At 36.8% G+C, this 11,204-nt stretch overlaps 1 protein-coding gene across 1 annotated transcript; it reads right to left on the reverse strand.

The window, feature by feature from the left end:
- Window positions 1–1,512: 1,512 nt before the first annotated feature.
- LOC140767292 (flavanone 3-dioxygenase 2-like) lies at window positions 1,513–4,561 on the reverse strand. The gene is made up of 4 exons (XM_073107143.1): window positions 4,128–4,561; window positions 3,786–4,033; window positions 2,576–2,900; window positions 1,513–2,012 (listed from the first exon to the last, which is right to left on the reverse strand). The coding sequence occupies exons 1-4, from the start codon at window positions 4,323–4,325 to the stop codon at window positions 1,770–1,772; spliced, it is 1,014 nt and encodes a 337-aa protein (XP_072963244.1). The 5' UTR covers window positions 4,326–4,561; the 3' UTR covers window positions 1,513–1,769.
- Between the last annotated feature and the right edge of the window lie 6,643 nt (window positions 4,562–11,204).

Here is an 11,204-nt window from a genome sequence, read left to right on the forward strand (position 1 = left end):
TTTGAAAAAAGAATGTAAAATATCTTCAAGCTCGGTTAGATATTTTTCCTGACAAGAATCATCTTAATATCATCTGTCACTTCATGGCAGTAGCATTTGGTGGCCGATGACTGAGGCACCTGAGAACAGAGTTGGGTCAAGATGGTGGAGCCCAATGATTGAAACTTTTACGTCAATACATGTACACAAACACTAGAGCTCTGCAGTTGGGACTTTGTCGTACATCACTGTTCGTAGATGATCAACAATGCCGCAATATTTTGGGCTAATAACTCCTGCCTCTACCTCAAATAATTACGTATCAACTATGCGAGTTGTTGGCAGGGTACCTTCCCTATCATTAATGTGCGTCCTGAGTTAAACTCTAACTCTACGTAATATTATATAAAAATTATTTAGTTATTTTATAGTTTAATTTGATTCGGTTGATGGTTTGACAGTATGATTAACTTAAAAGAATAGCTCAGCAATACAATGGCTTGGAACAGGTCTTGATGGCGTTTGGTTCGAAGCAATTATTCAACGACGCATATAGTTTGAAGCCTATACTAGGCAGCTAAAAGTTCAGTGGAACCTAAGTGCATCTGTATTTAAGGAGAACTGATCCTTTGCCTAGCTCATATTTAGCCATAGAACTCATGAATTATAAAAATAACCTTAAATAATTATTATAGAAAAAATTATTCGATAATTTGATAGTTTGGCTCAACAGTTGGACTCGATTGATGATTTGAAGGAGCAACCAGCAGCGCGATACTTTGAGACAGGTCTCAATAGTGCAACAACTTAATACACATAGTTTGAAATCTAAATTAAGTAGCTTACTATATTAGCTAAAGTTTAATAGAGGTCTAAGTTATCTCCGTATCTAAAAATTTTATATCTAGCTTTCAGACTCTTAAATAATTATAAAAAAAATTAAATAATCTCTGCCTGTAGTAATCTTATTTCGAGCTCATTTAAGTGGAATCTGTGGCAAGAAAGCTCTATATCTTTTGAGTGGTACAACCACTTTACTAGTGGATCTGGAGCCCATGGAGTGGACTTATGCAAGGGTCCAATCTGTAGATTTTTAGCAGAAGCTTTTTGCACTTTTGGAATCAAGTCAGTTCGGGAAGAAGTGACACTAAAATTAGTGGCTCGAAGGCAACCGACCTTTAGGGGGTCGGAGAGAGATGGTTAGACTATTTTGTGCAACTCATCAAGCTAGCCAAGAATTAATTACAAGTACTGAACTATATGAAGGTGGAATCTTGACGAGCTTCAAAGCTATGCTTTAGTAATGTACACAAGGATTATGCAATAATTATGAAGTGCCTTACAGAGTAGATAGCAGTAGTGTTCAACATAGCAATGCGGTCCAACATCATGGGCATTAGAATAAGGAAGAGATTAATATATGATAGATAATGAGTTGCAGCCACTGGTGTGGGCTTAATATACCACATTCTTTCAGAACTCATGATGTCGTAATGAAAACTAACTATGTGGGACATAATGCAGTACAAGATATACTCAAAAGATAGTGCGGTATAAGTACTAAGGATACAATTTGCTAGTTGCAGTAGAGGTAATATGCTGCCAAACAAGCGCCGATCCACTGGGCAACAAGTAGGGAATCTAGCACATTGAGTGGTCTGAGAATGGAAAGCAACAGTGATGGACATAAAAAAATAAACATGGATCTCAATGAACAGATTCCTTGTAATATAGTGCGCCGACAAAAGATCGCTACCCATACACTTGTGTGGACTACATGGAGGGTGCAACTAGCTCCTGAAAAGCTCCAAGCAGTGCTCCTGATCCAAGTTTCTGCTCCAAAATTTGCTGTAATATTCTGCGTATGTGTAGCTCCTATATATGGCTGGGGATCCCTCGCCAGTGAGCTTTTTCGGAGGGCTAATTAATGCGCTGTTGCACGGACAAAGAAAGGATGCAACTGACATCCTTTCGCTGTTGGCATTGACGACCGCCCGATGCCAAACACTCTTGTATCTACCATTACTTAGTGCCTGCATTAACAAGTTTAGCTAATGAAGGTTGCATCTAATTTATTTTTTTATAAATTTTTACAGTAACTGAATCTAGAACTGCAAATCCTTTGTTCTTTTCTCAAGTTGTACAGAAAATTATATTCGGCAACCAGGTTCTGACATATTTAGTCCTAAATTTATGAGTAATATGAAATTATCTTCTCAGCTTTGATAGAATTTTCCGCATCTTAATTTTGCGGAGCATAAGATTACTGGTCAGAAGAACATCAAATTATAATTTCCTGCAACTGAAGGAAAGATGAGGAAAAGCATCCAATGCACCTGACCTGAAAGAAGCACATGCTTTGCTTCTATTTGAATTTTTATACATGTGTAACACAGGTTTTACTTTACATCTTCTGAGATGCAACTCCTGCTACCTAAGCAACCTACTCATAAAATATAAAAGATTAGGTGATGCATCTTGCTTTGAGTAAAAAAATGTGTTGGTATACTCCACCAACATTAGATATATGCATTGCAACTGTATCAAACTCTCTTATAAAAGAAAATATATGGTTTAATTATCTAGGACATATCACCTGTAGCTGGTCACCTATGTTGATGACTAGTGCATTGGGTTGTGGATCGACTGCAATCCATTTCCCTTCCTTGAGAACCTGCAAACCAGCTACATGTTGGTCCTGGAGAAGAATAGTGAGGGCATTTGGATCTGTGTGGGCTGGAAGACCATATGTGAGGTCCGGTGCAGGGCATTGCGGGTAGTAGTTCACAGCCATGTGCTGCTCTTGCTCACCAAGAACCCTCTCAATGTAGTCTTCTTCCAATCCTAGGCTCAAAGATATTAGGCCAAGCAATTGGAATCCTAATTGTCGAACCTCCTTACAGTATGTGCTCATAATATCCCTGTTACGATCGACGAAAAAGGCCAATCAGGCTAGAACTAGTTAAAAAGAAGGGGAAAAAAAAACAGTAACTTAGATATCTCCTAGTACATGATTTATGATGGCATTTGGGGATGACCAAGTTGCTCATGATCAATATTTAGATTCTTAGCATGTGATTTCACATATTGCTATTTAAGATTTCTGGACTTCTGAATCCTGGAAACTGCAATGGCAAGTGTGGTGGACCTTTTTCATGTCTTGTAGCTAGTCTAGGTTCATTACTCTTCCACTGGTGAGTTAAGGGACCACTTGATCAATAGTAGCAGTACTAATGGAGACACTACATGGTATCGATCTCAGTAGTAAATGGAAGTTGTAAAGGCTAACAGGCAGGCTAGATCTATCTAACATGATTTACTTCCCACTTGGGATGAAGGGGGAAAAAATAATTAAGAATAGGTATCTTGAGAATGACCAAGTACTCTTCATGGAGATTAAGCAAATGATTCTTCTAGAATCTGAAGTCAATGACTCTTGTAGTCCTTACTATCTAAATTATTGGTGATGACATAGAGCAAAACTAGAGGAGAAGGCTAGTACTAAGAACAAAGACAAGGTACAGACGTTAATCTGCCGACAGGCACGCCGGTGTTCCTCACCGGACATCGGGAAATGAGCTTCATAGTACGATGTACGAGGATAATTCACTTGCCGCATAATTGTGAAGCTTGAACCGTGCCAAATTAATATACCAGCTTAGGGAAGTGTACCGAGTTGAACAATAGATAGGAATCATGCAAAATAGAGCAAGTACAGTGCATGTATGTAATTATGTTTATAATCCTGGTAAAGAAACAGAGGAAACCGAGAAGAAGATATATAGTTTAGTAAAAGATTATCTTACTTAAACAAGGGAGGAGTGGCAGGCCAATCAGGTACGAACTCCTCGAGGGGGTAGCAATGGAGCCGCAAATAGTCTCGCCAGTTGTGTATCGTCTCCTTCCTGACATTAAAACTCGTCGAAAGCCTCATTTTTTTAGATGGGTCGTCGGAATAATACTTCGCCTTCTCCTCTGGAGGAAGACGGAAAAATTGCAAGGCTATTGCCATCACCTCCGTTAGCAACTCCACTGGTATCCCATGGTTCACGACCTGGAGTGAAGAAATAGGAAGTGGTGCCAAGTTGGTAAAACAGAGAGAGGAGGGAAAAAAAGATGAGATTTTGGAGGAGGTAAGAGAAGGAGACCTGGAAGAAGCCATAGGATTGGCAAGCGTGGGCTATTTGGGAGATGATTTGGATCTTATCTGACGAGCTCATATCAACGACGGGGATGTTGGCATCCGCGGCCACTTCGTTAAGGCGAGGCCTTTGCGACTCGGGGCGGACGTAGTTCTCTGGGAGAGTCTCGTGGCGAGAAGAAGTGGAGAGGAGGAGGTCCGCCATTAGAGAGAGAAGAAGCAAAAGGAAGTGAGTTCTCGATTATTACAACTTAGAAGAAGGGCTCGAGATGACGAAAAAATATGAGCAGAGATGAGTTGACTTGAAGTCTTCCCTGAGGCTTACGTCAGCTTCATACGTCATCACGAGCCGATGTAATGCAAAGCCCCCACCTGTTCCTACTGAAGAGGTTACTTTAATTTCTTTTATTGCTTTTAATAATTCGAAAACGCGTTTGAAGGGGGGTAATTAGGGAAGACTACAGCACATGAGACTGTCTCAAATGGTACTTTTATGAGGTTGTTAAGTTCATACCTACCTAAATAACTTCTCTTATTTGGTATCCCATAGACTTTTCCCTAACAAAAGTTAAAATATATAAATAAAATAGAAACAAAACATACAAAAACACTTGTAGTTAAAGTATTGCTTGCCATATATTTAAAACACATACAAATTTTGCCATAATAAATTGGTCGTAAGTAAAATTGAGTTCATGGTTGATTTTTTTTTAAAGGAGGGGGGGTTTAATTTTCAATGGATGCTTGTCTTCTTCTGGTCTGCAGTAGTCCTGGAATTATTAATTGTCAGGACAAACACTCATCAATACTATAATTATTACTTCATCTCTCTGCTACATTACAAACGCAATAATACTGAGATGCATATAAGACGCGACCAGAATCACCGCAAGAAACGTGTCAGCCCACATGAAACGGTCGTAGTCCTCTTACGCAGAAAAGAAACGTTTTTTTAATTTATATTTTGTTAAAAAAAGCTTATAGATTGATAATTCATTGTGATTTAAGCAAATAATTATAATTTAATTATAAGAAAAAGGAGAGAATGAGCAACAAATCCTCGATACAAGCTCAGCAATAGATGGAACAACAATGCAGCATAATATTAAGTAAATGATATCAAATATAAGTACTTATGCAAATAGAAATGAAGAAAAATGACAACAGTCATGAAAACAAGTGTCACTCTTAATGATTACAAAAAAAAGCATTACAAGAGAAGACAGACAATAGAGAGCTATTATCTTGTAGCTCTGTTAATGTCACAAAAGAGAAGCTACATTTTAATCACTATAAAAAATTAAATAAAGAAAATAAAGAAAATGGAGGGAGAGTATTTGAGATGAACCCAAAAAATACTACAAAATATACAATACACCCAAACCTACAAGGTAGCGATGGCATCGGGGAGTCGTAGGGGCCGGGGGTTCCAAGAGAAACCCACCTAAGAAAGACCACACCGAAAACAGTAAAGTTACGAGGCAACGAAGGGATGGAGCTAGTAGAGGCGAAGACAAAGACGGAAGGAGGAAAAGAAGAAGGTTGGGGTCTAAATGGGTTGGAAAACTTTGCGAATAATTAGATTGAGCCTATCACCAAGGTTGCTAGAGTTAGCGCTCATATGGGACAGAGCCAACGACATTGGAGCAACTATTCCGAGAGGGAGAAGGAGGGAGGTTGGGAACATGGGGAAGACTAAGACGGTGGTGATTGGGGGAAGAGATGGCGTTGAATGTTGAAGTGAACGAATCTAGTCGGAGATTAACGTGCGATAGTAGAATGAGACGAGAAAAAGAGATGATCTCAAAGATGATATAAAAGGCCCTTATCTTTTCTGACCACTAGGTAAGTAAACCAAAAGAAAAAGAAAGAAATCATCAATGGTAGAGGAAAGACCCTAAGCTAGAACGGGAAAAAAAAAATCCTTAAACCCTAGAGAGCAAACTACAAAGAATATATATATGACTAATGCATAAAAACTCTTTAATTTTATATAATATTGGTAATTTGACAATTTCATTTTGTAGAATTGTTGAATACATACGTATCCATGTATATTCTTCTCTTTTGGCCAACACGAGACTACGATATATATTGACTTTTCAATTACAATAAGAACCTTCTCGCAAATTTAGAAAATGGAGACAATTTTTTCACGTTTCACTCTAGCCTCCTTATACTAATACGGTAATATCTATTTCTCTCTCGTCTTCGATTCCATTCAATATTTTTATATTTACTAATTACTATTTTATCCTTGCAAAAATATTACTTTAATAAACTATCATTTTAACCGCTTTCTCTTTTCTAATTCTTTTCTCTCTCATCTCCTCATCCATCAATTCTAAAAGACTATTTTAGTTATTTATCAAACGATTATTTTAATCGTATGTCATGCCTATCAGTTCACACTAAAATGATAAAATACAAGAATAATTTGTACTAGAATAAGCTTTCTTATACTTAGTATTAAATATTAAAACCTAATAATGTACAAGTGACTGGCAAAGGTTTGCTTGGGGCCAACACATTTCTTAAGAAAAAAACTATATGGATGGTAATAATACAAATAAAAAAAGAACCTTTCTAGATAAGGTTTGGTTGGTCATTTGACGAATTTTGCCTTCAATTTTTTTCCTGCCCTTATCTCTGTCTGTCGACATGGAGCTGACGACGAGTGCGTGGTGTGTAGTTATCTCAATCTAATCACCACCGTGCCCGAATAGAACTCTCTGCCTCGTGCTTGCATTGTAGCCATTACCAACCTCTTTTATTTTTTATTTTTTATTTTTTATTTTTTATTTTTTTATTTTTAATCTCCTTCTTCTCGTCGTGGTCAAATTAATCAACATCGATCGTCCTTTAGATTTGTTCTCCTTGCCACCATTTGGCGCGTCGAATCGCAGCAAGATCTAGCATTTTGTCAACTTTGTACGCGCTAACAGCGTGGTAGACGCGGTGGCAATTAATTGCCTGTTCATGGCATCGACATCTGCCACCACTTCTATATAGTTTTCCTTGAAACCCTTTGACACGGCGCATTTGTGTTTGATGTCATTGCTGACGCATATACGTGCCTAACTGATGACCTCATTAATACAATTAATACTCATCGTTTATTAAATTTCAAGCTTACAGAGGCCCCAAATGTATTACCCAAAAATATTGGGTGTTAAATGTAAAATTTGTAGCATAAAGAATATACAACCCTGGGCCTAATGTTATTGGGCCGCAGTTGACTCGGCTCGTGATCTTTCTTTGAATCCGATTGGGCCTAACTCTTAGCCGGATCAATTCTAGTAGGTCCAAGCCCAACCCGATCTAAAATAATAATAATTTTTATACGTCCAAAACGAGACCGACTCGGCCGGCAACCGTCCGACTCAGGCTCAGGCCCAACCCACTCTACTGAGTCACTGACAAAAATTTCTAGCGCAGATCTTCTAAACTATTTGAAATATTTATCTTTTTTATTCATAAATTGTCACGATAATAGTTATACCGTTTAAGTTTTTCTTTTAATCATTTTTAATAATTTCGGAGATCTATGTGTCAAAAAAAATATATAGTTAAAGAGATTTAAATATAATTATCTCTTAAAAAAATAAATAAACGATATTTATGCAGCTTGATGTCTTACTTTCTTGGAAATTAAATTAGGCAAGTATAATTTCAACTTCTATTATATAGTTGTACACAAACAACCATATATTCTAGGTATATACAAAGGTTTTGGTATCTATGCCAAGTGTGCTACGCTACTATCATTATCAAGAAACTATTTATTAAAAAATTATATTGGTTATGTGTAATTAAAGCCAAGCTCGGCCTTGATATAGTAATATAAGAAAGGATTGGATTGATATTTGATAGTCATATCGAAAGATCCATAGAATATCGCAAAGCATAATCACGTCCTGGCCCATTAAGTGAATATGTACGTCTCATGAGCCCAATTACTCTTAGTTGACCTAAAGAATTCCAATGGGGTTTTTAAGAGTTCAAAATAGTCGTACATAAAAAGATCTAGCATTGGCAATCGAAATTAGAGAAATTTATAAGAAATTACGCCCAATCTTTTACTTTTATTATTATATTATAGTTAATATTATATGGATTTTATTATTCGACCCTTATGACCCAGATAGTAATTTATACATTTTTGTTGCTACGTTAAGCTTAAATTTAGGATATTTTGTAGTAATAAAAGCAAATTATAATAGTCCAATAATAAATACCTATATGGTGTATGTAACTTATAAATTTATTACGATATTATTATGAATAAGAAGATATTTTCTAAAGTGCTTCCAAACAAATTAATAGACATATTTATACATGGTGGTGGATACATCACCATCCAATTATTAGAGGGTGACACTTGGGTAAAGATCCAATCTTTTCATTAATGTTTAGTCCTATAATACTTCATACATTCTCCAAAACTATACCCCCCTTCTCACTAACATTATAAAATTTCTTTTGTATATATATATATATATAAATGTAATACCTTACCCCCTTCTTTTAATGCTATTTCTATTTCATCCCCTAGTTTTTTTTCCCTATTCAAATCGACTCCTATTTTTACTCTTAAAATAATCTCAAGACTTAACGAAAGAGGCGTTTTAGATAATAATTAAAATAACATAAGGTTTAGTTTAGAATAAATAAAGAATAGAAATTTCCCCTCGTAGTATAGTCGACTACCCTAAGACCAGCCATGAACTTATAAACCAAAACTTATTCAGTTATTTGTGCTCCGTAATTATATTTTTAGCCCAAATGGTAGGTAGGTCCTGACAAAGTGCGTCTCTATCAATATTAGTGTTGTAATTAAGGCTAGAGGTGAAGCCAGACAAGAGAATTTTAGGTTGCAGTCCATTTCACACATCAATAAGGGTCTTTCATTAGTTGTCTAATTGATATAATTTTATGTATAATATTTGGGGTAACGTTGAAAGCCACCTAGAAGAACCTTCCACGTTGCTCTCCACCAGCTTAATTGATTGTGACAATTCAAGATTCGGTAAGAGTTATCCACCCCTCTAATCCGTGCTTAGATTGGATAGTTGGTGTTAAAGTTATCCCAACTGCATGATAGAGTCAAGTACTCAATGAATGATATATAGTTGATACAAAGTATCAAGTGATAGGATCCTCCTATTGCCCATGCCCTACATTATTAATAATTCCATCTCTTTGTTTATTGTACAAAAGTGGTCATCAATTGCATGAATAATGGATGCTTTAATTTGTTTTTTAAGAGGTTAGTTAGTCTCCACTGTGAATTAGAGGGCCCAAGTTGTTTACAGCTAAGTTATTAGGTGAGATTAATTTAAATTCCAATTGGGTTTAGAGGAAACTGGTAATTTCTTTTAAAAGCTTAAAGAAAGACCGATAAATGCATTCCATTCAAGTTAATATGGTCACCGTTATGATGTGCTATAAAAGCAATCCAGTATAAAGTAATACTTGAAACAAGTTGGTGAAGTAGTCAATTTTTAGACCGACAAAGATGATGACACATAACAACTCAACATTATAAGGAAGTAAGTAAGCAAATTTTATATAACATTTTTCACTGTAATTTCTACATATATATTATAATGTTATGCCACCAACCCTGGATAAGGGCAACTTAGTTATATTATGGTATATATTTCTTACTTCCTAAGTCAAAGTACAACGAAGAACGATATCAATATTTGCGTGAAAAAGAAAAACTCAACGAAAGTAGACTCCCTCACGTTCTCCCAGCCGACACCTCCTTCATATGCATATATATATATATATATATAAATATAAATTAAGGCGCTTTCTATCTCAACATACACCACCTTCGTCTAATTAAATTTATCGATCCTCATGGGCTTCCCCTTAGTCTCCTATTGCATAGCAGCTCCCAAGCCTCTTATTCTCCTCTTCAACTCTCTCGACTTCATAAGGCATCTTATCCTACTCTTCTTCTCCCACCTCGGACTCTACCGCTTCCCACGTCCCGACCCGGCTCTTTATCGGGTCCAAATCTTCTTACCCGATCCCCTCAGCCCTTCGGAGATCAAGGATCGGCTGCGGGTGGTGGAGCACGCGGCCCTGGCCTGGAGGTCGCCGGGAGGGCGTCACTTGGACGAGCCAATGTGTGTATTCTGCATGGAGGACGTCGGAGCGAGGGACGAGGTGCGGGAGCTCGGCAACTGCGACCATGTATTCCACCAACGGTGCATCGATGGGTGGATCGACGTGGGTCAGGCCACGTGTCCGGTGTGCAGGTCGCCGCTGCTGGGTGACGAGGAGGGGAAGGGGGATTTGGGGTGTGGCATTATTGAAAATTTTATGGCTCGGATTTGGTGAGTGGTCGTAGCGAGGATACGTGTGATCAGTGATCACGACGACTAACTGTTCGTAATAAAATCGACGGATGGATTGTGATCAGGATTTGGGTTGGCAGATTAGGACGGGTTTGCCGCCAATGGTGGAATAAATTTTAGAAGTTTATTAAATTTGGAGTTAATTGTACTTCTCTCTTCTTAATTATTTTTCTTCTTCTTATTTTTTTTTAAAAAAAAATGTGGACCAATGTATATGATTTGGTATCCCTATCATAAGTAGTTGGAAATTAATTTGGAGATGGTATGATGAGGCAAGAGGGGACGGATTCTGAAGCTATATTTATGATTGAAAGATACATAATATTGACACTTCCGTTATAGAGACAATTTGAGCGTTTTAAGAACAGTTCAAAGTTTATGATACTTTAACTTCTTAAATAGTTGTTTAGATGGTTTGATAGCCATTCAGAGATCGCCCAAGTAGGACAATTCTAGAACAATATCTTCTAATTAAATAGAATTTGACATCCAACTAATTGTTAAAATTCCAGCCGAAGACATTTTGATGCGATTCGAGTTTAATCAAATCGAATTATAAGAATATTGAGCTCGATGAATTAATCATATTTATATTTTAATTGAATTATGTTTATGTAAGCCCTTAAGGTAAGTCTAATTAAGTCGTATAAACTTTAAAACCATAATTAATTTTATCTTTTATTATTTCAAAAAAAAATTATTTTGGCCCTCTT

Source organism: Typha angustifolia, chromosome 9 (genome assembly GCF_048772165.1).
Source record: "Typha angustifolia cultivar Huaian chromosome 9, ASM4877216v1, whole genome shotgun sequence".
In the NCBI taxonomy this organism is placed as follows: Eukaryota; Viridiplantae; Streptophyta; class Magnoliopsida; order Poales; family Typhaceae; genus Typha; species Typha angustifolia.

What these genes read in the sequence shown, in the direction of transcription:
- LOC140767292 (XM_073107143.1), bottom strand. Translation starts at nt 4,325, where the DNA reads ATGGCGGACCTCCTCCTCTCCACTTCTTCTCGCCACGAGACTCTCCCA. An exon ending in GCCACTCCTCCCTTGTTTAA is followed by an intron (nt 2,901 to 3,785) that starts GTAAGATAATCT and finishes CGATCGTAACAG; the next exon opens with GGATATTATGAGCACATACT. An exon ending in ACATAGGTGACCAGCTACAG is followed by an intron (nt 2,013 to 2,575) that starts GTGATATGTCCT and finishes TTGTTAATGCAG; the next exon opens with GCACTAAGTAATGGTAGATA.